The following is a 27,874-nucleotide window of genomic DNA, read 5'->3' on the forward strand; positions in this document are numbered from 1 at the left end:
GTTGGCGTTCCTCCTCCCGCAGCCCAGGTAAAGCCTTCCCGCGACCCGGCACCTGGCCTCCCAGGATTAGCAACTCGCTCCGGCTCGCCTCTGCCTTCAGGTTTTTTTTTTTTTTCCCTTTCCCCTCCCCTTCCTTCCCCCCCCCCCCATTTTTTTATATTATTTTTAAATAAGAATTGTTTCTCCCCCGGGGGAGCGGGCGCGAGGGGCGCGGGAGGAATGAGCAGCGGGCTGGTGCTGCGCACCCCGCTCCCCGAGGACGCCTCGGCGTTTACGCTGCTGAAGCCCGTCACCATGTCGGGGGAATCTGGCGAAGACGCCCCCGTCTTTGAGGACATCAAACCCTCCGCCCGGCCCCTGGAAAACCCGCCCGACCTGGCGCAGGTAAGGCGGAGGCCGGCAGTTTGCCGTGGGGCAGCGGGAAGGGGCCAGCTTCGCCCGCTCAGGTGCACGGAGGCTGCTAATGCCTCCTGCAAACGCAAGCGTGGATTTTGACTTAATTCTGCTTTGTTTTTCCGCTCTTCGCTCAAACACCTCCGTCGCTTTGTACGCTCGTGCTTCCCCCTCCGCCGGATTTTCTCCTGGGCGTGTTGGGTTTCATTATTTTTTTTTTTTTCTCCTGCCTTTCTTCAAAACGCCCTGTTGCCCGTTTTGGAGGGGAGCCTGGGTTTTGCTCGCTCCCCGCAGCCGGGCCTCGGTCCCTCTCCCCGTGGGGCTGGCAGGTGAGGGGGTGCCGAGGGGCTCCGCGCCACCGCCCGCTCGCTGAGAGAGACGTGGGCAACGGGATCGCTGTGTCTGTGCATGATGATGGGGCGCAGGGGGGGGGAAATGGGAGGTTATTTTCTATTTTATTTTATTATATGTATTTTTTCCGCCGCCGCGGTGGGGAAGGAATGCTCCTTGAAATTCCCCCCCACGCGCGCCAGAGATAAAGACCCGGATAAGCGGCTTTGGGGCGTTGCTGCACGCGCGCCCCTCTTGCACGCCCACCCCTGTCCTGGGCCATGGCAGAAGCGCTTTCAAGCCCCGCTGCCCATCCCAGGCAAAGGCGTGAGGCTCCTCGCCGGTGTTTTGGCTGGGGGACCCCTCGTCCCACCACGAAGAGCCTTCAGCTGCCCTTTCTGGTGGGAAAGGGGGTGAGCCAGGCCTGCCTCCACCCCGCTGCCGTGGCTTCAGCCCCTTTTCCCCCCGGAGGAATGGGGCGAGCTGGGGTGCCCGGCACCGCCAGCGGCTAATGATTAACCCCACGCCCCGTGTCCCCAGCGCCATTTTGATCGGGGCGGGAGGGCGGCGCCGGCCCCTCGTTCCACGGCCACCCTGCAGGGACCCCCTCGTCCTGGCCGCCCTTCCTCTGGGGACCCCCGTGAGGGCATCCCCATGGTGGGTGGCTACGGTTCAGCGTGGGGCAGGGGTTGGGGCTCTGTCTCTGCTGCCAGCTTCCCCTCTCCCGGTGGCACTGATGCCCCAAGGGCCAGTTTTGGGGCTCCGTCCTTCAGAGGGAGGTGGCGAGATGAAGGCAGCGTCTCCATTGCCGTATTTCCATATGACGCCCTGGCGATCCGGCATCCACAGCCGCGAGTGGTGGTCGTGGATGCGGGGGGTCAAAATGGGGGGGAGAGGGCCATGCAGCACTCTCCTTCCCCTGCGGCGGTCCCGGCTCGGCACCTCTCCCCATAACCGCGGGGCTGTCGGAGCCCCTGCCCCTCCGCGCCGGGTTTGGGTGGGTTATCCGAAGTTGGAGGGTTGGGTGGTGGCTCTTCAGAAAGGTGTGGGTTATCTCCAGGGCCCATCCCCGGTGCGAAAGGGTGGCAGCTCCCTGTTTGCTCTGGGGGGAGGGCGAGGTTTGCTTTCTCTCCCCCTTCGTAACCCAGGCTGCCGACTGGGATTAGGCAGCGGGGCTGGTGCTCGCCCCACACCTTGGCCATGGCGGTGGGGGCGGACGGGCAGCGGTGCCTCCTGGCTTTGGCCAGCCCTGTGCCACCTCTCGTCCTCCTCGTGGGGGACGTGGGGATGCAGAGCCCACCCGTGGTTGGAAACACCTTCATCCCATGATGCCATCCTAGCTGCCCTTCAAAGGGAAGAGGGGTTTCTCACCCCGGTTTGGTCCCTGGGGCAATGCCACCCCACTGCCGGTTTGCTGGTTTGCTCTGGGGTGGAGGCAGCTGAGGGTGAGCCTTGGAGGCGGCCAATCAGAGACGTCATTCCTTTGCCATGACACCATCCTGTATCCCTTTATGGACAATGGGGTCCCTGGGATGGAGGCCGGAAAGCTGCAGGGCTGGAGCTGAGCACCAGCTCACCCGTGCTCCGTGCAACACCCGCTCAGCCCCAAACAGCCGCGTGGCAACTTCTTTGTGAACCCACCCAGGGTGAAGCCTTATGGGTGGCAAAACCCTGACAGCCCAGGGCTGGACCCCATGTCTCCAGGGGAGGAGTTTTCCGTGTGTTGGCCCCCTTTCTCTTAATGAATGCCGAAGGCTGTGGTCGTTGTAGAAGAGATGCTGAAGAAGCTGCCGTAGCTGGAGGGTGGAAAAGCTGGATGGCTGCACGTCTGGGAAACCCTTTGCTCGGGGAGGGTGTTTACCAGAGCAGTTTGACAAGACTTATGGAGAAGGCTGTGACCTGTCAGAGCTCCAGCACCGGCTATCGCCCATGGGGCATTTCCCGCTGTTTCAGCTCTCCCCGACTTCTGTCTCGCTGATCTCAGGCAAAGAAAGGAGCAAACTTCCAGCTAATCTCTTTATCTCGCTGGTTGCAAAGTGCTCCCCCCCCAAATCGCTTTTCAAACATGAGTGGAAGGTGGGAGCTATTTGCTGTTGAAAATTTTATTCGATCTGAGTCAGGTGGAAATAGATCCTTTGTGGAGGTTACGATTAGTTTTTCCCTTTTCTCTGCCTTTCCAGCCGCCCTGCCCCAAATTAAAAAACAAACAGAAAGAGAAAAGAGGAGAGAAAAGGGCTTGTGAGAGAAAAGCACTTTTCCTTTCTGATTTGAGTCAGATCAGCCAGAAACAGAATTTTCCCCTTTAAATCTCAAGAGGCTGATGCTAGAAGGAAGCTAAAAAATAATAATCAATGAAACCAAAAGCAAGGCACGTCCAGGGAAGCATTTCATAAGAAGAGGAGACGTTCCCTTTGCGTGGCTGTCAGCTATCCCCCCCCCGATGAGCAAGGGGGCTGGGGGAGCCCCAGGGCTCATCTGCTGCTCCCACCTTGCTGCCCTTTGCTCTCCAGGTCTGATGGACCAAAGCAGCTCCCAGGCACCTTGTTGTTACCTGGGTCTGGGGATCCCTCCTGGGATCATCTCCTGCTTGTCAGGTGGGTGACTGTGTCCCTCTGGGCTGGGCTTGACCTCACGGTAGATGAGTTACCCCACTGCCACGTCCTCTAAGCCCCCCATCCCTCCTGAGCCTCCCGGAGCCACCTCTGGCTTTATGCCCTGGTCTCCCTCGGGTGTGAGTGTGGTCCTCAGTGGTGCAAGCCCAATCCCTGCCCTCTTGTGAGAGCTGTCCCTGCATCACCAGACAGCTGCGGTGATGGAAAGTGAGATGGTGAGAACAGACCCAGGTTTCCACGATCCTGGAGATGTTTCTAGAAGGAAGGTTGCCAGCATGATTGGGAAGGAGATGGCACTTCCCCTGCTCCCTGTCCAACATGTGCAGGACAGGGGCTGGTCTCCCTCGGGTGTGAGTGTGGTCCTCAGTGGTGCAAGCCCAATCCCTGCCCTCTTGTGAGAGCTGTCCCTGCATCACCAGACAGCTGCGGTGATGGAAAGTGAGATGGTGAGAACAGACCCAGGTTTCCACGATCCTGGAGATGTTTCTAGAAGGAAGGTTGCCAGCATGATTGGGAAGGAGATGGCACTTCCCCTGCTCCCTGTCCAACATGTGCAGGACAGGGGCTGGCTCCTAATGGGCTTCCCTGCAGTTGTGAGGAGCACGAGGTGTTGGTGACACGGAAGGGGTGGCCTGCGCTCATCTCCATGGTTGGGTTTGCTATGATTAAGGGGTGGGGAGAATGGGGGTTATCGGGGGTGTCAGCCCTGCCATTGCCGGCTGGGTGCAATCGCCTGCCCTCGGGGATGCAGGGAAGGCAGTGCCTGTCTCAATGGGTCGTACCGGCCGTGAATTCAGAGCTGCTGCCTGATGTTGGAGGGTCACTTGGGTTTGCAGCAGGGTTGACTGAGGTCAGGACCCGGCAAAGAAGCTGCTGGGACGAGAGATGGACAAAACCCACAGCCTGTCCCCTGGTTTAACCCCTTGCCTACCTGTATCGGGAGCCCCAGGGGCAGTTGTGTTGAGGCCGGTGAGCACCCAGTGGGGACAGAGGCTGTCACGGGTGATGAGGAAGATCCTGGTGAGTGTGGCTGGGGATAGCCCCAACCAGCTCGTCCTTCATTGCCTCCCTTTCCTTGGGTGGGCTATGCTGCTGCAAGCTGAGAAACGGTAGCAAACAGCTCCCCTTGTGTCCTCTAAGCCCAGTTCCTACCCCACAGGCAGTTTCTCACCCCTGTGCTTGGTGCACCTCCCTTCTGCCCTGCCCGCGGGCTGGGCGGGGGGCTCGCATAGGAAGAAAACAGCTCCAACATCTGGGAGGTGCTTGAACAGATTAGATGGTATCAGGATGGTGCTGTTCCCTGAGAGCTGTTCCTGGAGCTTCAGATCCTCAGTACCGCGAATGGCATTTCCCAGACCTTGTCAACGGAGTGAATATAGGTGCCATGTTGTTCCCCTGACTTTATTCTGGCAGGAATTTTTCTTCTGGTGTCACAGGAGAAGCTGGGCCAAGAGTTTTGAGGTGTGCTCCAGCTTTCTGGACAATGCAGGAGCTCTTTCAATCCTGCTCTGTGCCTGTGGGGCCCTGTGTCCTCTGTCCTGCATCTCATGGATCTGAGCGAGCCCCTTTGGCCGCATCCTTGTCGTGAACGTGGCTGCGCTGGGGTGATGACTAGATGGTCGCTCTCTCTTGGACCAGGGATGGGCTTTCCTGCTCCCCTGTGCTCCAGCGTCTTGCACAGCCCAGTTGGAACCAGGGTGATGGGTCTTGCTCATACAGATGTAGTTTGCACCAGGGCCAGGAAGGAGTCCTGCTCCACTTTACTTATTAGTAGAGATGTAGAAGTCCACAGCACAGCTGTCAAGGAGTCATGAATTTCCTTGGGCTGTCAGGAGTTGCATGCAATGAATGAATTCAGCTTTTCTGCAGGGAAAGGGGAGATGGTGGATTTGGAGTTTTGCTCTGGGCCTGTAATGAGATGTTGACAGCTTGTTGTGGCTGGGGGTAGCTGAGCCCGGGCATCTTTCTGCACTTTAATGTCTCTCCTTGGGTGCTGAGAGGGGACTGAAAATATTGTGTCCTCTCCTGGGGTTCTCCTCATCCCCAGCATGCTCAGGAGAAGGTCACGTTGCTGCATGTGGCCCCAGGTATGGGGACACCACAGATACGAGCTCAACGGGGTAGTGCCTGTTTTCAAGGCTGTGCCCATGTTTGAGGACAGGCTTTGAGCTCGCAGTGTTGCAATGCGAAGGTATTCCCCCGCCTATCTCTGCTGAATCGTGACGGTGCAAGGGGACTACACAGGCTTTGCACCGCCACGTGTCAGACGAGCTGCGATTCACAACGCTGGAGCCGTGCGCTGCCTTAGGTCCTCACCCATCCTTTACTCCACCAGCTGAGCAGGGAGCTGAGCTCAGGTCTCTGCCAGGATCCCACATTCACAACTGTGCAAATGGGCGTGGAAATGGAGCGGGCTGGTGTGAGCGAGAGGAAACGGCCTCAAGTTGTGCCAGGGGAGGTTTAGGCTGGATATTAGGAAAAATTTCTTTACTGAGAGAGCGGTGAAGCTCTGGAAGAGGCTGCCCAGGGAGGTGGTGGAGTCACCATCACTGGAGGCGTTCAAGGAACATGCGGATATGGCACTGCGGGACATGGTTTAGTGGGCATGGTGGGGTTGGGTTGGTGGTTGGACTTGATGATCTTACAGGTCTTTTCCAACCTTAATGTTTCTGTGATTCTGTGATCTGCTGAGGATTCAGAGACTCGGTCCCTTCTTCCTCTTTCTGAGCTGCTCGGTCCATGTCATGTGCTGTTGTGGGCAGTGTGAAGTCACGGTTCTCTACTCCCTCTCGGGTGGATGGGATGTTCTGCCCTCTGGGATCCTCCTGGCTTTGCGGAAGGGTACAAAAATGTCCCTGTATTCTGCAGAACTGTGCAAAATGCTGTGCAAAATTAACTTTCAAAGGGTGCCAGCAGACCTGTGCAGGCTCGAGGAGTGTGCAGACACAGATTGGTGATACAGAGATGTCAAGTTAAAGGCTGGGCAAGGAGGAACGGGCTCACATGATCTCTCTCAGCACAAGTCAAGATGGTGGGTTGGCAGCTGGTGCAGCTGAGCCCTGCGTGGCCTCCGGCTAGAGGGATCTCAGGAGGGAGGGATCCTTTCAGGCTGTTTTGCTTTGGGATCAGCTGAAGCCTGATGCTTTCAGGCCCAGCCCGCAGATTTGCAAGTCTGATGGGCTTTCTGTCTGGCAGGTTTCTGCAGGGCCATGTGAAATGAAGCTAGAGTCCCCAGAAGGGACGAATTTGTCCCTCTACTCTTGCAGGAAGACCCTCAGGGACGGTCCCCAGGCAGGACGCCTGCCTGCCGCAGCCCTGTGTCCGGGTGGTCTCATTGCAGATCAGATCCTGTTGTGGGAGCAGGTCCAAAGTCAGCGGGGAGCTTGCTACCGCTCGGCAGGCTTTGGACAAAACCGATGTTACTGGTGAGCCAAAGACCGGGAAATTTGGGGGATCTCAGCCACCGTGTTTGTTATTTTATTTTTCTTAATCCCCCAAACCCACAGACTTCCCCGTGTGTGTGCGGGTGCACACGCAAGCACCGCTGGAAGCAGCGAAGGTGTAGGATGAAACAGCTTGGCCGAACTTTGAGCTCGCTGGAGCACAATGGCTTTGTCTGGGTGGTACAAAGGCTGATTGTTCTGCTTGGGGGAAGTTTGGCTCGGCAAGGTGGCGAGTGAGAGAAAGGGACAGCGCCGAGAAAGCAAAAGATTACAGACGTGCTGTTCCTTGTCCTCCTGCACAGCCCTCACTGGAACCTGTTTTCCAATTGCTGGCATGGGAGAGGTTGCAAATTAGCTAGAAAACCATGTCGTTGGTTTCTGGTGGGTTGGGGTTTTTTTTTTTGAACACTGAAAAGGCAGGTATTTAAGGGAGGAAATGAGCAGGGGACTCCGACTCCATAATAAATGCAACGGATTTCCCTTTATCGCTCTTCCTGAACAGTCTGTGGGAAGCAAACACAGTCATCTGAAATTACTCACGAAGGTCTGGGGTAGTGCATTTCTGGCCGGTGCATCATCAACTGTGAATTTTCCCCTCTCAAACCTGTTTGGTCAGCTACCTACGCTATTTTGTTCTCGTTCCCTGGTCCAGTGAGTTCTTTTATCTAACCCATCCACTGCAAATAATCACACTTACAACCGTCTTGTTAGCTGAGCTCCTTGATTAGAATATTTGCTTTTCTTGTGCTCCATTGGTGAATTACCTAAATCACAGGGTACAGTTGGTGTTTGGGGATTGGATAACTAATGTTTACAATTCAGATGTTCTCAGAACTTGAGCTAGCATGAAAACTCTCAAAAAACCCCCATGGGCTGTTTACCACATCAAAGAGGTTCAGCCCCTTCCAAGCTCAGACTGAAACTCAAACAAAGAATCTTTCATTAAGTTCAGAAATGCTTGGAGAATTCTTTTGAAAATTATTATTTTTTAATTTTTTTTTAATGTGATGGGGACCCTCAAGTTTCCACCAAGGACAGGATTTGCAAGTATTAAAATGCGTTTAATGACCTTGCTCTTTGTAGTATTTCCAGTACAAGCAGGAGAAGAGAATGGCAAGACATTGGTCCCAGTATAGCTGGTCTGAAAATGCAGGTACTTATCACTTGCAGAAGAGTATTATCCATTCGTTGTCACGTCTACCACATCGAAGGCAATTTGTTTCATGAATCTAAACCCAACCTGGAGAGGGCAGGGATATGTGGGTACCTACCCACCAGCCAATCCAGCCCATCATTTTAATGCTGCCTGTACAAAGTGATTGTTTTCCATTTTGCTGCTCCTCAAGGACAGTTTAGGGAGCTGAACCCAGGGGTGGCTGAATATATTCAACTGAAAATCCTTCTCGCAACGAATAAAAGGCTTGACGGTGTTCTCTAAAATGTAGAAATGACCCAAGCTTGTTAAATTGAATGGAAAAATTGGGGTATCTCCCCTTCCCACCAATCGTTCAAAATGCTGTTGTTTTAGAATGTGACGTTTTGTTCTGAGTAACTTTCAATATTTGGTGTTTTTGTGGTTCTGTATCATGCTTTTGGGAGAACTCAAAATCATTAGCTTGGCTGACTGTTTGACGTCACCTCTGGGACACAACCAGTGTTGCGGCCCTCGCATTTCCCAGGGGCTGGCAAACCCCAAGCTCCAAAATGCTCTGGCTGGAGCTTCTCCAGGGCTCGGTGCCTTCTCCACAGGAACTGTCAATTGTCTGTTATCAGCCTGTGCCATAATCAGTCTCCCTTAATTAATAGCAATTGGCAATTCATTTCTATACAGGGAAAATGTGGAAAGTGAGGGTTTAAGCTGAAAGGAATGGATCCTGAGGAAACTCTTTGAGGCTTTCTGCCCTCAGGCTAACAGAAGGACCCTCCTAGCAGCACAGATGCTGGGAAATACATAGGGTACCATGCGTGGCAGAGGGGGCTGCAGCAGGCGGACCTGCTCCAGCGTCCCCCTCAGTCCCTGATTCTGGCAGTGTCTTCTTGGCCTTGTACTGTGCTAGGTGCTGTGCAAACTTGGAAGAAAGAAGTTGGCCCAAAGACCTACTCGTTCAAACACAATGTTTTCACCTGCCTTAGGGTTTGTTTTGTTTTGTTTTGCTAACTGGTTTGGCGAGGAAGTTGAGGGCCACAAGGACGGTGGGATTTGCTGTCCGCACGTGAATCCTGACCTTGCTTTTCCCAGACCGTGCATGGGGTATTGGGTCTGCCTTGCGCGTTGTACTGGGAAGAGCAGGCTTTTTGGCCTGTTTTATCGCTTGCTGAATGCCAGGAGGACCTCACAAGCCCCAGCAAGCAGCGGATGACTCACTCTGCCTTTGTCAGACCCTGCCCTGGGAATGTGCTGCTTTTCTTCTGATCGGAGGAGGCGAGGTGATGAGTGTGAGTTTTTAGGTGGTTTGACTGAGGCAGAATGAATCCCACCCATATCCCAGCTGGGGAAGCTCCCCATGAGCTCTAACAACCCTCTCCCATGTCACACTCAGTTCAGGACCCGTGGCACGGATGCATAACCAGAGGGGAGCTGGAAGGCTCAAGGACAAGCCCAGTGTCCTATGGCCATGCAATAGCTAGAAACAGGTGGAAAAATTTATCTGGGTAATCCTGGGGAATGGTGACATCTGAGAGCCTCCATCTTCCCAGATTCAGGCAAGAGGGTGTGCTGGAGCAGAGGCTACAATGGAGAAGGAGAAATGGAGCTGCAGGTGGGCCTGCTTCTAGTTGATGGTACCAGCTGGGGCTGCACGGCTATCCAAATTGAACTTTTGATTGTATGCATGCATAAACCTGAGGAACCCTTGAGTTCCTGTATGTCTTGGCTGGGGCTGAAGTAGCCCCAAGCCTCCTGATCTTCCAGGAGTTGAAATAACATTAAATTGTTTCATCTTTCCAGAAAAAACATCCAAACAGCTGTACCAGCTCACACCAAAAGCCTACCCAACTCAGCCTCCTGCCTCCTACAGTGGGTGCCCTCTTAGCTTGATAGAAAACCCTCAGTTGGCTTTGATGGGCTTGACCCCAGCCTTTGCTGAGGAAGAGCAGCTCACAAACTGTGTACGAAGGCACGGCTCCCTTAAGTCCTCATGTCCTCCCCTCCCACACTTTATGAGAGCTGCCCTCCCGCCGGGGCAGAGCGGGGAGCAATGGGTGAGGAGAGAGGGCTGTCCCCATTTCCCCACCTGCCTTCGGGCTCCGTCCAGTGCCGAGGTTGTGCGTGGCAGTTCTGCAAAAGGGGAAGCCTGTGCGGAGCTACTCTAATGTCAACCTGGGACGCCCCCACCCCAGTCTAGACCTGCCTAAGGCCAGGTGGGCTGAATGTCCACTGTGTTCAGTAAGGCCTAGGGATGGTGCAGCTGGGCCGGCGCTTTCTCCAGGCTCAGTGTCTCCAAGGTCTGCCCTGCTAGTTATTTTTCAGTCCATTCATGGGTTTATTTTTTGAAAGGTTTCTGCTTGCTCTCTTAAAGCCCGCTGGAGCCTGGCTGCTCCAAACTGCTCCTCTTCCAGGCACTTGACCTTGGAGTTGGATGAGGGTGTTATTCCTGGTTTCTTTGGCCTTTGGGATTGCTGACTGTAGTGGCATGATTTCTGTGATAAATAACCAAGGTAGATTGCCTTTGAGTGAGTCTTTATCAGTTGTCGGAGGAAAGGAATAGCAAACAGAGTCAGCAAGTCTGCTGGAAATGTTGCTGCCTGCAGGCTCAGCCAGAGGCCAGCCAACCTCCCAGCTGCCCACATCTGCCTTGATGGTGACTCTCGGCCTCAAGGAAATTCCTTGTTTCTGAGAGGTGATAATTACCTTGGGTAGTTCAAACACAAGGGCAGAAAACAGTACCAGAATAACGCTCCAGAGCAGTGTGGCTCAGCTCCTGGGCCATCCGTGAGCTCCTGGCAGAAACCTGGAGAAAGGGTTTATTATCTTCATGGCCTTGTCCTGCTCCAGGAGCTGCTCTTGCAACTGGAAAGGTGTGAAAGCTTCAAGGTGGAAAGCTGGTGGGACAGATCACCTCTGGCAGTCTTCTCCACGGACTCCAGAGAGCTTGCACAGAGACTTCAGCTTAGATGCTCACTTTCCAGGTAGCCAAAGGCAGTGAAGATGAATCTTGCCCCACTGCATGTAATGCAGACACAGCTGAATGCTTTGAGGGCAGCACTGGTTTCTTGGAGTCGCTCCTAACCTCTTTGAGATAGAGCAAGCAGAGGAGTCCGCCCGGGGCCTTCTGCAGCCCAGCACCCAACTACATAAGCCCAGAGTTCGGCTCTGCTGCCTGCAATGGTGCTTTCTTATTTACAGCAGCTAAACGTTCGGCCCTGTGTGTACTTGAAAGGAAGAGCCCCGGGGGTTTCTTTGCTAATCCCGTTTTGCAGAGGGTTCCAGAAGACTTGAGGAACAAACAGAAAATAACGTCGATCGAGGTCAATATCAAAACCAAATGATCAGAGAAACAAATATTTACTCAGGTCAATATTTAACTAGGAGACAATAAATGCTGATATTGAACCAAATCTGTATATAAATACGGTCTATTTATAACGTGTCCCTTTAAAGGGGTACTGCCAGGTACTTGCCATGGCTTTTGATTGATGATTATCCTCCCCATTGTTTGCTGATTCCCTTGGAGGCTGGAGTTTCATGCAGGTGCATGTATGAGAAAGAGGCTGTACTGCGTAATCCCAAGGCCCAGACAACAGGCGCAAACGTTGTCCCACGCATGCCTGTGCTCGGGGAGGGACCCTCGCCCCGAGGAGGGGCTCCCCTTGCACCTGGAGTGGGTGCCCCATCCCTTGAGCCCCCCACGTCACAGGGTTGTGCTGCTGGCTGACCTGTACGGGCCAAGCTGGCATTTTTCTTGCACCCCTCTCCCGAAAGCTCTTTGCATTAGTGACCAGCGCAGCATCGTGGCGGGGGCTGGCTGTGAGCAAGAGCCTGAGACCCAGCTGGGAAGGGGGGGAAGCGGGCTTGATGCCTCCCAGCATTGCAGAGCAGGATGGGGGGGCTGTGGCCAGGCAGGGGCTAGCGCAGGGCTCGCAGCTGCCAAGTCCTGAAGAAACTTCCCCCCAAGCCCTTTCCCCCCCAACTGCTCCCTCTGCCAACTTTACAAGCTCATTGCCTGTTTAGCAAACATTGATTTCTCTCCTTGTTCTCTGCTGCTGCCCGTGTGGTGACAACATCTGATGTTTCTATGGCGGTTTGTTATTTATCAACTTCAGATTAGAAAGCGTTTAATCATGGGAAAGACACGTCCCGCCTCCTGCCTCGACAGCCTGCAGTGCCTAGCGCTCTTCTAACGATGCTTGTGGCTAATTGCTGGCAAAATGGCATGGTTGGCTCAAGTGCTGGTTTTTTCTGCATCCTCCCAAGAAATGTTTGTCTTGGACTCTGCGTGTGTTGATCGATGTTCTGATAACACCTTAGCCTGCCTTTGACGATATCTGAAAGGGAGCTAGAGGTCTCCAAGGCAGGAGGTTCCTGCAGGATTGATGAAAACTGGCGGATGGTAGAGGGGAAAGACTCATGCCTATTAGCCACAGGAGAATCCACTCTGGAGGAAGCTGGGGGAAGCAGGGCTTCATTGTCTGCTTTCTTGATGGAGCAACTGGCTTGCAGGGCTGGGTTTTTGCTGATTTCACAGTGCTGGGTGCTTCACAACACACAGCTCTTTCAGAGGCTGCTGAGGTTATCTTGCCCTCCAGGGAATTTTGGTCGCCAGGTCCCAGGGTCGGATGTGCCAGTGCTGAGTGCAACACGGTCCTGTTGGTCCAGTGACACAAACTGGTGTCCAATGGCCTTGTCCGGAGTGGACAAAGTGCTCCTTCTAACCCCTTTCCTTTTCCTCCTTGTTTTTTTTTGGCTTTCTTTTCTCCGGAAAATTGAAAAGACCCTCCTCCATGGTCAGAAATAGATACTATGATTTTGAGGGGAAACTACCACAGGAGTTCAGTGCTTTTATTGTATGAAAGACTATTCTTACTGGTTTTCCCTTCCTGGCCAAACCAAAGATCCCAGTTTGGACACCTCTAAACTCACAGAAGTTTTGTTGATGTCTGCTTCACCTGCATTTTCCCTTTGCTCCCTTTTTGCCTGAGCTACTGACCTGTGATGGCTGCTGGAGCCCTTCTCGATGCATTTGGTGGAATCTGGGGCATGCCCGCCTCCAGACCTTGTGTATCATCCTCGCCTCTGGTGACTGCAGTGATGGCATTGCTAGTGACTATGGGGCAAACTGGGCCACTGAACCCACTAAAGACCTAGTGGCTCTTCAGCTAGAAGGCCCTGGAGGCTCTCTCCATCGAGTCAGGGTGGGTATCATCTCTTGCAGTATTGAGATGAACTGAGCTCCCTGGCTATGTGGTAAGTTCAGTCCTTCTCAAAAAGGCAAGAAAATGGTTAATTCCCTGCCTGTGGCTGGCAGACAGGGAGGAAGGGATGGGCTGATCGCTCCAGGTCATTACTGTCTCATGTGAGCCCACCACTCCAGGTCATTACTGTCTCATGTGAGCCCACCGCAGTGTCCTCAGCTGCCCTCTCCGGAGCTGCCCCAGGCAGGGCTGCAGCCTGCCACCAGGATCCACTTGGACTGGCCAAGGAGTCTGCAGAGACCCGGCATCTACGGGGTTTTCTCCTGGTGGGGCCCACTTTGCCATCAATTGCTTCCTTTGTATTTGTGCTGCTTACCATGGCAGGTCTGGAATGCAGACGGCTGGCAGAGCAGAGGGTTTTGTTGGTCTCCTGGCGTGGTTGACCCCTAAATGAGGGATCCAGCAGCTGGACCACCACTTTCAGGCTCAAGCACTACCTGCGAAGGAGCTTGGCTGAAGTACGCAGGTGTTTCTGAAGCTGTTTATTCCAGTTGATGGGGATGATGGGACACAGCTTTCAACGCCAAAACCCCTGTAGCTCTGACCTGGAGATTTCATGTTTAAGCGTCTCCCCGTGTTTCCGGGCATGAAGACCACATGGAGACCAGCAGCTCTCCAGGGGTGGCAGCTCTCAGCATCCCCAGCCTGTTTGGCACCCATTCTCTCAAGGCCTTGTGGCTCTGCGGTCTATCGTGGCCTTGCAAGGAACATCCTCCATTTAGGTGCAACTCCCAGAATATGAACACCCCTAAAATGGGAAAACTGAGTCCACTGAGTTGGTTTTGCTGGTTTTCTGTGAGAGAGAGGGAAGCCTGGGCTGGTTTCTAGCCCTTGCTGGTCTGACTGTCCAGCCTGACAATGTGTGCATGACCCCCAACTGGGAGGGCGAGAAAAGGCTTTACCACAATCTTGTTGAACTGGAGAAATGGTAGAGGTTAGGGTGAAAACCAGTGGTTGTGGAGGAGAAAATGGGCACACTGGAAGCGAGCAGGCAGCAGCATCTGCAAGAGAAGGATGTGGAATGCAAATGGGGCACAGGCTGACACCGAACCCACAGAAGGCAGATAAATACTGTTTTGGGATTTGGAGATAACTCTTCCCCTTATCTTGGTGCTGGAGGACTGTGGCCTGTTTTGGGCACTGACCTTGGAGAAAGGGTCTGGGTCTGGGAGAGAGATGGGAGAAAAGCCCTCAGCCCTCTGTGGAAAGCTGGGGGGGAATCGAGGCAGGAGAAGAGAGGTGTGCAGGACATTTGCAAGCACGCTGTGGTGCATACGGGGAATGATAAAAGATTTAAGTCCCGGCAAAGTCTTTCCACCTTGGAGATTGCTAAGCACAGGAATGGGCTAGCTGAAGGCAAACTGCAGAGAAGGTCCCTGGGGACCTGCTGCCAGGGGTGACTGGGGTACCTGCTCCTGTGCCTGAGGAGGTGGGATTCCCCCAAATCCTCTGTTTGTAGGAGCCCAGCAGTGGTATGATGCTGAGAGCTTCACCTCGGAGGGGCTGGATCTAGCTTATGGTGCTGCCACGCTTCTGCCGGGAAGCACGGTCTGTCCGAGCCCTGGTGGCATGGCTGAGGCTCTTGCTGGGGAAAGCTTCTCCCATCCTTGCTCTTGCAGATGCCGTGGCCCGGGGAGCTCATTAGATGTTGGTCAGAGGAGAGGTGTTGTGCCTGAGGCCCTGGGCACGCAGCTGAGCATGGTATCTCCTGGCTATCACAGCACCTCGCGGTGCGTGCCCATTCCGGGGGGGGCGGATCTGGGGCTTGGCACAGCCCCAGCCCCAGGTCTGCACCAAAAAAAACCCCTCATGCATGACTTGAGTGAGTGAGTGTTGCGGGCTCAACCCTCGATGCCTGCTCCGGTGGTTTCCAGCCTGTTCCCAGGACATAGCATGAACGTTTCCACCTACCCTAAGGCAGCCTTTGTAGATGGGAGCCCTATGGCAACTGGGAGACCTTACTGGTTTGACTGGGCTGGAGATCTCTGAAGGTCTTTGCGCCGTGCCTCAAAGCTTCCTCTGGACAGCTCTGTATTTCTCAGCTATCTTTTCTTTCCCTGTGAGAAGCCCGGAGTTCACCAAACCTTGCAGCCAGGCCAAGCTGCTGCCCAGATTCACCAAGCGGCCGTCCTCCTTGGGCAAGCTCCAAACGCTGCGGCAGATCCCGCTCTGCCTCTCGGCGAGGATGAAGACGTAAAACAGAGACTGGTTGTGTGAGCCGGGAACCGAGCCCCGGCTCGTCCCCGCAGCAGGTTGCTCCGTCCCTCCTCCCACCCCGCTCCAGGACAGGTGATGTCAAGCAGGAAAGACAGACCAAAAAAAAAAAAATAAAAGATCCCTGTTAGTGAACAGAGAGAAGGTGATGTCGAGGCACAGCCGGCTCCGCTCCCAGCTCCGGGCAGGAGGAAAATGGAGGTCCTCCCAGCACAGGCTGGGCGGGCCGAGGCCTTGCCTGTTCTTCCTGTGGCCTCCGAACCCCCGTCCCCATTTCTGCACAGGAAGCCCGGATTTGGGAGCCTGTGGGAGGTGGGCAGCGTCCCCCTGTGCCATGGCCCCGGGGTGGGGGACGGAGGGGTCCCCCCACCAGGCCGCGGCAGCCAGGGCACACGCCTGGGGCAAACATGGCTCCCGCCCAGCCCTGCCCACAGTGGGGCTGGCCACGCCCACAAGGGGGCATCGCTCCACCCCCTTCAGGGCTGGCTCCACCCCCCTCACTGTTGGTCCTCCCGGCCTGCAGGGGGTGACGCAGAGGCAGGGGGCATTCTGGCCTTGTGCTGCCTAGCAACCGCTGGCAGGCAACCATTGTTGTCTGCCTCCATGTCCAGGGGGTGCCAGGAGGGAGGAGGCGCTGGCGATGGCAGCGGGGACCTGCCCGCTGACAGGGTGGGCAGCTTGAGGCCCTGGGGGCCGTGAGGGGCTGGGGGGGGGGGGGGGGTGAGGCCCTCCATGGCCGAGGGTGGTTGGGGAGGCCTGTGGGGGGTGGCCGGGCCCTGGGGTAGGTCATCCCACTAACCCAGACCTGTCTGCCCCACAGCTGCACCCTATGAGGATGGAACAGCGGATGCCGCCGCTCATTCTCGAGGTGAATTGCTTTCCTCATTCCTCCCTCTGCATGCTTCTGGCCTCATTGGTGAGAGGTACCGCTAAAGCCCCTAAGAAATTGAGCTGGGACTTCGCCCACCCACCAGCCCCAGTGCAGGCCACCCAGATCCGCTGGTGAGGACATGGCGGCACTGCCGCTCCCTCCTTCTGCCTCCACTGCCAGCTGGGGTGTGCTCCTCGTACCCACAGTGCCTCCATCCGTGCAAGCCACCCGGGCTCCTGTGTAGCTATCTATCTATCTATCTCCTTTGTGGCTGTGTGTCTCCCTTAACCGGATCCCCACCGACTGTGAAAGGAGCCGTGAGTGACAGCCAGATAGAGACACCTGCATTCCGGACACTTGAGTTGGATCCTACCCTGACATGTCACCACTTACATCATCCCAGTTGTGCTGACTGTGGGCCCAGGAGTTGGTTTTGGATAGGCCATTGGCTGGGAGGTGCTTGGGGAAATGGCTTGGTGTTAGGTGTCAGCACCCAGCACAGCAGTGCCAGAGTGGACAAGGGTTGCTAGGCGTTTCTGGGCCACAAACAAGCACAGTGCCCCTTTCTCCCTCTTTGAAGGGTGCCGGGGCCCTCGGGGTCATGTGGGGCCTGTGACACAATCAGCAGCAGCATTATGACAGCCTGGATTCCAGCGGGGTGGGGCCCTCACCGTCCCAGTGCTGCACGCACCAGTGGGACTGCAGCTACGGACAGGGCTGGTATCCTCTCCTGTCTGGTGAAAGCGCATCGCTTTTGCTCTGCTGACCAGCTGCCCCTCAACACCCCCTTTCCCCAGGATCCTGGGGCTGCTCAGGATCAGAAGTGGATTTATCAGGTTTTAATGGAATGGCAGGAAGAAGACTTTGCTCTGCAGGTAGGGGTGGTTATGAGAGAAAAGGAGGCTGGCAGACACCGAACAGGGGGGCAGGCAGCGGACAGGGGGACTCTGGCTGAGAATGCTGGGTTTGGATCTGAAATTAGGGCCCTCCATGCCTTTCTACATTTAATATACCTGCCTGGTCACCTGCCATGTAAGGACCCACTGGAGCTGTGGCGGGGACACCTTCCCTTGGGAACTGAAGGTGAGAAAGTTAAATGCCAGAGATAAGGGAAGTGTAGAAGTAAAAGGCATCCAACACCTTCCCCCTGCCCCCACTCCTGGCAAGTGGGTCATTTCATTGCTCAGGTATGTACGGCATTCAGAGCCTCTGGTACTACCTAGAGCAAGCTGACTCCCAAAGGTAACAGTAATATGCCAGTGTGGGTGCACAGGGCAGGAGCACGCAGGGTTCAGCTCCAAAGCTTTGGCATGGTTCTTCCTCGGGCAGGAACCCAAACTGGACACTGCAGGGGGGGAGCAGAGAGGAAATCAGGGTTTTGGGTCAGTCTGCAAGGACTGAGTTGAGGGTCTCTGATTCTCTTCCCTGCCTCCTGCTGATGCCTTGGCTTTGGGGTAGGCCTGAGCAAGGGTTTCCTCACTGGAGCATGGCAGGGGGTGTTGCTGGAGGCAGCGCTGCCTTAAGCAAAGCCACTTAGGTGAGGATGTGACACAAAGTGAGCTTGTAGTGCCAACATGTAGTTTCCTTTAATGAGGGCAGGGACTTTTCAGGGCCTGCACATTCAATGAGGATGGATAGGATTTACAGCACAGTGTGTACACACACCAGTGCAGCGAGGACAGCGTAGAAAACACAGTCCCAGTGCAGTGTGCTCGGTTCCAGTGCAGTGTAGCACTTCCAAGTCCAGCTGCTCTGAGCTTCTACCCGTGTAGAAGAGGGTGTATTTGTGGCACGTACCTGTATTTGGGTGGAAGCCAGCTTACCCATGCGTTGCCAGTATGGCTTGCAGAGGTGCAAAGGCTCTTTGAATTAGCTGGAAGCACAGGTGGTATGTTTCGCTGGAAAGGGCGAGGAAATCTCTTGGGTCCCGTCCAGCTTTGTTAAGAGCAATGAAGTTGCGGCAAGCATGACTTTGGCCCATTGCACTCCAGTGACATAGTTCAGAGCTGTAAAACCCTCGGCTCAAGCGTGCAGGGTGTGGGGCGAGATCAGCTTGCTCTCCTGAAGTGTGCTGTAGGCTCTGCCAGGGAAACCTGGTGGTTTTGCCAGCTCCTCTACATATGAATGAGTCTACGAGGGCTTTGCAATGAGCTTGACACATGGATAACCACATAATTAAAGGCTGTAGCTTTATAGAAGAGCATTAGCGCTGGTATCTTTAACCACAAAGAGCAGAACTTGAGTCATCAAATGCCAGGGGATGAATTTCCTAGCGGATTGCTCCATCAGGTCGGTGAATTATTGGGCCTGGATCCAGTGGGATGCCGCATCAGACATGAACCAGGAGTGGAAGAAACCTCCAAGCGGTGATTGTCTGAGCTGGAGGTCCTGTTAGCTTGGAGGACCCAGACTTGTAAAAACAGGTCTACAAAACTAGGACTAAACCAAAGGTTAGGTGAGGGCTGAGTCACTTTACCAAGACAAGACAGTAATAGTATGCCTGGCAGTTTCCATTTTAGGCTCACTGTCCACTAATTAGTGGGCAACATCACTTAGATTTCTAGGGCTATAGGCCAAATTATTCTCAATTAATTAACAATATTGTCCTAGAAGATTCTCTATTAATTAAAGATATTGTCCTAGAATAAAATGCAATACATCTCAGGCTGTTGAGTTTAAAGGAGACCAGAGTCAGCATATCTAAGGTGGGGCCGCAGATCCAACATGCCTGGATCCAGCATCTGACTGGAGCAGAGTTTCTGATTTCATCCCATTTCTAGTGTTAAATTCTCCTTTTTATGTGACCAAAGCTTTGTACCTAAAGCTTGGCTCTTTTTTATCAGGCTGTATTTCTCTCATAACTGCATTCTCTGCCTAGCTTACCCTTTGTTATCAGTGCAGATATGTAGGAGGGAAGTGGGACAGAGGAGAGTGATTCACTTCTGGGGAGTCTGTGGCTGACTCAGAGGCTGAAGCTAAATCACTGCAGCCTGTGACTCCTGGGCCATTCCTGCTGCTCTCTCGATTTCCTGCTAGCTTAAGTACTCATTGAACGTTGGATTCCCACCACCAGTGTGTCAAGGTCACTCTTCACAAGCTCTTGTCTGTATTTTTTGCCATAGGCGCGGTCCGAAATGGATAAGTACCTTTCAAACGAGGTGCCACCTATCCCAATGGTACCAGACAAGAAGTACCGCCGGGAGAGTGCCTCAGTAGTGGATGAGTTCTTCTCCACAGAGAAGCCCAATTCTACGCCGTACAGCGTGAACATCAATGTGATTCTGCCAGACACGACGCACCTGCGCACTGGACTTTACCGGCCACCCAAACCTATGACGCCATTCCCACAGATAAAAACAGAGCCTGGCACCAGCTTCGCCCAGCCCTGCTCTTCTGCCTCCGGCTCCACACAGACCCTGCCCGACTTCACCAGTGTCTTCAGCATGCCCCAGTCAGTGGCAGTGAACAACATCTTCATCAAGCAGGAGATGCCCTCTGAGATCCCCTTATCCACCAATCCGCAGCAATCCCAGCTTTACCAGATGCCTCTTGGCAACGGGAGCGCTGACATCACCACTCTGACATCCTCCTCCAACAGCACCACAGCCATCAACAGTCTCAGTGGTGTCACCATGTCCACAGGTAACACCATGTCCGGCGTGGTCCACAGATCCGTCCAGCCAGGAGGGCCAGTTAAGCCGTACCCACATGTCTCCCAGGGACAGGGAAACTTCAACATCTCAGGGCAGTTCTACGCTGTTCCAGGGGTGAACCTGCCCCCTTCACCCCCCAACTCACAGCCTGGCAGCCCAGAAAATCAACCCGAGCTCATCAACACCATCTCTCCCCCACCATCCTATGAAGCCACTTTTGGACTGAAGCTGGTCCAGTCATCCCAGGTCCCCCCAGTCCCCAATGGCCTTGGGACCCTCTCCCAAGGGCACATTGCCATGCAGCCCCCCAAATACAACAGACGCAACAACCCTGAGCTGGAGAAAAGGAGAATCCATCACTGCGATTACCCAGGTATGCTCATGGTTGACGTATTGGCTTGGCGTTGCGGGGTGGGGGGGTGTCCTTCTCGACACACTGAGGCTGGGGGCTGCCTTGGGCCTGCACAGCAGTTTAATCTGAAATCAGTTTGTCTGTCTGCATGATGAAGGGAGCTATGGAGCTGGGTGGGGAGCTCCAGGGAAGTGGGGTTCCTACCACCACCAAGGGAGTAGAAGAGGTCGATCCTGCTTGCGCTAGCTGATGCCTTTTTTCTCCCCTTCCCTTTCCCCTTGGCACTCTGGCAAAAGCAAGCCTGACTCTTGTGTCACCTCATTGCAGGAGCTTGTCCATCTAAAGACCTGCGATGCCTTGGCAGGAGGAGATCTTGCAGGGTTTCCTGCACTGTGCACAGAGAGCTTGTGGGACCCACAGCTGCAAAGTCTCATTCATGCCACGCAGGAGAGAAGCAATTGTGTCCCTAGCGAGGAACCCCAGTGAAAGCAGTGTGAGGGCTTGAAAATCACCAGCTCTTGTGCAGGGACACACACCACCCACTTCCTGGGCCGAGCCCCAGCCATTGAGCTGTTGGGGATTAGCAAACAGTTTTCCCGTGGGGGTGTGTGAACTGGGGGAAAGTCATTTCCTAACTGCCTCCTGCAAGATTTATGTGCTCTTTCCGTGGTACAAGAGTGGCTGTAGTAGGTCAGCCCAGAGGCCTGTCTAGCCCAGATCCTGTCTCCAGCAGTGACCCGAGGAAGTATATAAGAATAGGACATGTTTAGAGAGATCTTTTTGTCCTTACACCTTCCTACCCTCTGGCAACCTGCAGATTAGGGACTTCCTGAGCCAGAAGCTGCACCCATGTTCTTGTGGTTAACAGCTTGTGCTGAATTTTTTACCTTCTGCTGGTCACGGTGGGAGACAGATTAAGGGTGTAAGTGGACCACTGCTCTGAGACACACCCCTCCGCTCTTGTCAGAACTGGTCAGAGCAAGAGCCTCATCCCGCAGGACGCATTACCAAGGCAAAGCTCGCGTGTTTTCAGCAGAATTTTGGCCTGCACAGGAAGGCAGGAACACATCTGTGGTGCAAAAAAAACCCCCAAACAACCTGCGCTGAATAAACACTGGGTAGCTTGATAGTGTGTACGTGCAGAGACAGTGGAGGGCTGCTTCTAATCCTTCACGCTGAGGTTCAGCTAGAGGTGAAGCCAGTCAGGACTGATGGCAGGGGCAGCAGGTCTTAACTGACGTGGCCTGCGTGAGGAAGCGACAGGAGGCATGCCGAATTCACACCGGTATCTGGATGAACAGGGGAGACCTGTTTGCAAAGCCCCGATCCGAGTTTCCCGGTTGTGGCCCCAGCACTTTTTCCTCTGCGTGCTCACGGGGAAAATGAAGCTCAGCCCTGCCCTGCTCTGGCTTCTCTGTGCTGCTCCCTCTGGGTTTGGAAACCACTCTGGGTGCTCGGCTGGCTTTGTTTCCATGCTCAGCAGGGAGGCAGTCCTTGGTCTCATGCGTCCTCACCTCTCTCCTGAGTGTGAGGGACGTCCGAGGCTTCAGAGCATCAGAAACAAGATTGAACTGGGTCACCAACCCTTATCTGTCCTACCATGAGGAGGGGAAAGGCAGCTCCTGAGCAGGACAGGACGGAGAGCTGATCTCGTGCAAGAGGCTTCTTTAAGCTGTGTGGAAACACTGGAACAAAAAATATGACTATGGTGCTTATGCAGGTCATAAAAATTCAAATTCATATTTTAATATACTTGACAAAACACAATGAAGCAGGGCTGTAAAGGCAGTGTGAGAAGCTTTTCTAAGCTTTATCTAACTGAAATGAGGAACTGGCAATGAACTTTTGCCAAAGTCACGGTGTTTCTAAGAGCCTTTCTTTGATTAAACCTGTTGTTGCTGATGTTCCAAAAAAACTTCCCACCGGCTTTATTCTGGATCCTGAAAGCCAAGCTGTGGCTCCACAGCGTACCTGGCGTTTCCTGCTTCCTGGAACATTTTCACCACATCTGCTGTGGCTGGGACTATTACAAAACACATCTTCCCTCCAGCCTTGCAGTAGTGATATCAGTTACGTCTGGAATCCAGAAAGACAAACGGCAGCACAAAGCCAGCAGCTAATGGCGGTGAATTTAATGTTTTCATCCTGCCTCGAAGACCTGGTTGAGGAAGGGGGGATTTGAAAGTCTGTGCCTGACTCTTCCCTCCGCCCCTAATTCCCAGCACAATGCTCACGGGTGTCAGGATCGTGTGGCAAATGGAGTGTTGTAAAGGTCTGTCTGTCTTAGAGAACAAATGCTCTTTAGTTACAGCTGAAACAAAACGGGTATAGACAGGCTTATTTGAATACTGTTACCCAGAGTGCTTTTCAGGCCCACTCTGTCCCTAATCTCAAATATAAATGTTCTGGGTTTGTTTGAGCAAGGGCCCCTTTCTCACAAGGAAGTTGTGTTCTGTTTTTGCAGGTTGCTCAAAAGTTTATACCAAGAGCTCCCACCTGAAGGCACATCAGAGGACTCACACAGGTAAGAGCACCACAGCATCAGGAAACTCTGCCAGCCTACACTTCTTACGCTGTGCCTGTTAATGGCGGTGATAACGTAGCTGAGTTGATTACCTTAATCTAGGGCTGTTACTGGGGTAAGGAGCACAGTTAAGTCTATCGATGTTAACGTTAAAAAAAGGCCAATGGTTGCACTGTTTTGCAGTGACTGGACACTGCTGTGTGCACTTGCTTGCCTTCTGGAGGGATGATCTAGAGTTTAGGAGAACTCTTGGAGGTTCTTGAGTCGATGGATTGGGAGGAGGAGGTGTCCCCAAAACCTCGATCACTCTGAGCTCTTCCTTTGAGATCTCCCAAATCCTAGCCAGGTCTGATTCTGCTTAGCCTACAGAAAGATTGCGTAAAGGCATGTGGTGCACATATATATGACCTCTGAGGAGACAAGGGCTGTCTCCTTTGTGTCAAGTGCCCCTGTGATTCCCAAGGAGAGGAAGGAACCCCTCGTATCTCCTTGTGTACCAGCCACGCTGACCACTCATGCCCAGTGCTTGTCCCCTTAAGCAGCTGCCAGTGATGTGCCACTGGAGCTGCCGAATACACGTACAGAAAGGCTGTGCCCTCATTCCCGAGGGCGAAGGTGCCGTGGGCTGCCCTTGCTGATGTAAACAGGGTCACTAGGATAGAGAAGCTCCCACCACAACCAGCTTCCCTGGGGTAAAAACCTAGCTCAGTGGCACTTGTGCATTCAAGCACGGGTCTTCTCATTAAGGCATTTATTATACCTGAAACTTTATCAGATCCCCAGGTAGTCCAGGAACCATCAGTGCCCTCATAAATCTCTTTTATAGAAGGGCTGATCTTTCCTGAAAGCAATTAAGCTGGCCCAGAGTTCACTTTTCTTTTTTATTAACAACGAACAAAACCCATCCTGAGGCTGGGAATCAGTTCTTGCACTTGGCTCTGTTCCGTTTTCGTCTTATCAGTCCTTCGAACAAGCCAGCAAAGAATTTTTCTTTGTGCATGAGGCACAATATTTTTTTGGCAGGGCTTGGGTAGGAGTGAGCTGGAGAACAACACGGAAGGGGTGGAAGAAAGGAACAGGAAGGACGTTGTCCCGGCTCTGAGAGCTGGGTGGTGATAAGCATTTGTCACAACAGCAAACTGTATTCAGGGCTACGCTTAGGGCGCTCGCTTTAGAATTAAATATCTCTTTTCCCCTTCTGTTCAGAGCCCGGGCCTTAGCTCTGTGCCCAGTGATGTGACCCATCTGAGACAGGCACCATCCTTACAAGTCACAATAGAAAGATGTATCCAGGCAAACTTGAGTGGTTTTTGAACCCAATAAAATGCAGTCATTTTTCCAGGTTTCCCAGTAATTGGGCTGGAAATCCAAGTGCGTTTGCCTCCTTCCACTTCCCTTGCTGTAAGAGGGAAGGGCTGAGAGAGGAAGGCGGATGTGACCTGAGTAGTCAAGAAAACGGGTGGTGTTGTGGGGTGGGTAAAAAGAAGGGAATCCAAAACAGAGCGTCATAAGCAGGCAGGCTCAGGGTGTCTGCATCCAGTTTTTGAAGCCTCGTGTTTTGCTTTTGAGGCCTCAGCCTCGCTGAGCACAGCACCGGAGCTGCAATGGCAGGGCCCGTCCCAGCTAAGTACACTCGATGCCGCTTCAGCTCCATCACTTGAAGGGTTAATAATGCCCTTTCTCTCGATTCCTTGCCTGATGGCAGCTGGGCTGTGAAGTACATGATCTCGAAGATCTTTTCTTGTGGTTTGCCCGTTGCTATGGGCTGGGCTGTATTCATCTCCTGGAGACACCATTCATTTCCTGGGTGCCATTGTGAGATTAAATATATAACCCGGTGGCTGCTCACCCGCCTCCCAGGGGCTGGGAATGCCAGTTTGGGTCCTTTGTTTGAGCTTGCCCTGCCGTGCTGTCCTGGGAGATGGAGCCAGCTCGTGGGACAATGGAAAGCATTTTGTTTCTATCCTGGAGATCAACCTGTTATTGTTTGAAACTAAAGGGCCTTGGTAGGGTTGACCCAGCCAGGTGACCTGGCTGGGACAATGTCTGTGGCTGCGCAGTGCAAATCCCGCCTTTGTCTTAGCATGCTAACGCAAACCCCGAGATCCCCAGCGTGCCGTAAAACATCCAGCGTGCTGCTTGTAAATTGACTTTAAAAGTTCTGTAATTACCTGAGCCATACAAAAATGCACCTCTGTCCTCCCCGTGGTGCAGAGCCCGGGGCCCTTTTGAGGACAGGATGTGCTCTTGATGCCCTGTCTCCTCCAGGTTCACGAGTCTGTGCTTTCATATTTTGTCCAGTGTGTACAAGACAGTGTAGATCTTGCTGTGGCTGAATGTTTTCTGTTTCCTGGCCAAACACACTGCCTGCCTAGTACACGGGCTGCGGAGAGGAATGGCTGTTCACTGGGAAACATGTTGGAGCATGACACACATGCCTGTGCATGCATGCTGCATGTGTACGTGCATTCATGCTGCGATGGTGTGCTCAGCAATTGGCCGATGAAACAGTAAATATTTGAGGTCGGGAAAGTCAGCACATTCCCTGAACTCTGCCTGCTTGTTCAGGCTGTTAAGAGCGAGGGCTAATATTTGAGAGCACCACACCCATGTGCGGAGAGGGCTGCAGCCAGGGTTCAGCTCTACAACCTGGGCACGCAGGGAGTTGGAAGCCAGCACGGGCTTTTCCAGCCCAGTTCCCAGCTGGCTGAGAAGTTGCACAATTTAATTGATTTCAGTTCGGGAATAGGTGTGTATGGGTGGGAGGGGGGGGAGAGGGCAGAGGCATTACGTCACCCAAATGCTCTGAAGAAAACACAGTGTTTTGTGTACAGAGAGCTGCTGCAGGGCTGAACTTTAAGGCAGAGCATTAGATGGTGCTTTCAAAGATGTGAGGCTTTCAGGAAAATTTATATGGCCTAACCCTCTTCTTCCTCCTGATGCCCTCCACACCTGTATGAGCAGCAACACCTTACCTAGGAATTTTTGGCTTTTTAGTTAAAAAAACCTAAAGAACTCAGAACATGTTTTAGCCAGAAATGCTCCAAAATCCAACAAGATCTTGAACAGCACTAGAAACCAAGCCTAGAAAGCAAAGCCGGGGGGGGCACATGGACAAGACCTGGTTACTGCAGCTCAACAATTTATGGTCCCTTGGTGGCTATGAACCGTGTCTAGCAAGTGAACCCTGGTAGTGTAAAGCATCAGCATGGCCACTAGCCACGTTCTGCAGCGGGGCAGCCCTGGGTGCCCTCCAGGGCCTCCCAAGGAGGACAGGCATCCCTGAGAGGACGCGGTGGGTGTTTGAAAGGCCGGGCAGATGCGCGTCCGTGTCTTGCGTGGTAGGGCTGTGCTGTGCCTGTGACCTGTGGCTCTTCCCTGCAGGTGAGAAGCCCTATAAATGCACATGGGAAGGCTGCGACTGGCGCTTTGCCCGCTCTGATGAGCTGACCCGGCACTACAGGAAGCACACGGGCGCCAAGCCCTTCAAGTGCTTAGCCTGCGGCCGCTGCTTCTCCCGCTCCGACCATCTGGCTCTCCACATGAAGCGGCACCAGAACTAGGAGCTGCCTACGTTCGCCACTTCTCCAAGAGCAGCTGAAACTTTCTTTTCCGCGAGGCCTCTCCTCTTCTCATATGTAGGAACAAACCCACGCTGTGATCAACCGGCAGGGCAGGGCTGGCGGGCAAGCCCCCTATGCAAGCCCTGTCCCCAACTGTTTCTGGTTTTAAAAGAAATCTCATTAAAAAAGAGTTATAATTACAGACTGATCTCATGACGAGGCTCCCAGCAGCACTGGGGCGATGGACTTTGGATTCCAAAGGATTCCAAAGGATTTCTTCCAGCAAACCTGCTATTTATTTGTCACTCAGGAGCAACTGTCCTTCGTGTCTCAAGCTCTTTGGGATTTTTTTTTTACCCCTTTCAGGGCGGTGTCTTTGGTGAGCCCAAGGAAGGTTGTGACGGGTTGGTAGCCTGGCTGTGCGTGAGAGGTCTCACTTCAAACTGTCGGTGCAATCCTCTTGGGCTGCCCCATGGCGTGGCTGTGGATGTGACAACTTGCCCTGTGGTGTGGCTGTGGATGTGACAACTTGCCCCGTGGCATGGCTGTGGATGTGGCACCTTGTCCCATGGCGTGGCCGTGGATGTGGCACCTCTGATGTGTGAGAACAGGAGCACGTGCCCAGGGCTGTTTGGGTTGACAATCCCAGTCTCTTGGGGGGCATAGAAGAAAGGGCCTATGACATACTCACCTGACGTGCCTTCAAGCAGGGGACAGCACAAAAGCAGATGACAAAAGCCATCATCTGTGTCCCGTTGAGCCCAACTGTGGTTTCCTGGCATCTAGATCACTTGGGGCTGCGAATATCTGCCCTGCTTGGCCAGGTTTTTTGGTTGTGTCCTTAGCATTTCTTCTTCAGAGATGAATTTTGACTTCAGGTGTCTCTGGGAGGACCAGCATGGGTCTTGAAGCCACCCAGGGGACTGCAAAAAAGCCACCGATAAAGCTCTGGTTTCCCGGAATACACTGTGCCTTATTCCAAAAAGCACTGGGCAGGCTCTGCTCATGCCTTGAACACGCACACAAGGAATCAGTCATCGCCAATCACACTGGTCTTTTGCTGTTGCTGTTTCATCATGTTCAGACAGAAAAGAAAAAAAAAGGCATCTTTGAAACAAATTCCAATAAATCCTGCTGTTCAGATTGTAATCATGTTACCTACCTCACAGGTTCACCACCTCGGGCTCCGTAAGGCACCTTCCCCCTTCTTCCGTGGGGTGCTGTGACACGTGGGGCACATCAGCCATTCTTCAAAGTCTACCAGGGATTAAACTTAGGCAGAACAAGAACTGGGCCATGCCAGTTTAAACAGCAGCTGTGCAGGTAATAAATAAATCAGGAACAAATAATGGGCCCAGTGCGTTCCGCAGAATATTGATTTCCCCCATGCCATCCTCCTCTTTTATTCTTCCTCGAACAAATTTAAGTAGTGCCCAAGCTGATGTGCATCTTCAGCGTGAACTGCAAAGCCATGCTGAACCACGGCATCTTCAGGTGGTGGAAATTTG

At 53.5% G+C, this 27,874-nt stretch overlaps 1 protein-coding gene across 1 annotated transcript; it reads left to right on the plus strand.

Annotated features, from left to right (window-relative positions):
- The first annotated feature begins 219 nt into the window (after positions 1–219).
- LOC104264060 (Krueppel-like factor 5) lies at positions 220–26,366 on the plus strand. The gene is made up of 5 exons (XM_059824506.1): positions 220–384; positions 16,224–16,271; positions 19,397–20,300; positions 22,744–22,803; positions 26,188–26,366. The coding sequence occupies exons 1-5, from the start codon at positions 220–222 to the stop codon at positions 26,364–26,366; spliced, it is 1,356 nt and encodes a 451-aa protein (XP_059680489.1).
- Positions 26,367–27,874: the final 1,508 nt, after the last annotated feature.

Source organism: Gavia stellata, chromosome 14, assembly GCF_030936135.1.
Source record: "Gavia stellata isolate bGavSte3 chromosome 14, bGavSte3.hap2, whole genome shotgun sequence".
In the NCBI taxonomy this organism is placed as follows: domain Eukaryota; kingdom Metazoa; phylum Chordata; class Aves; order Gaviiformes; family Gaviidae; genus Gavia; species Gavia stellata.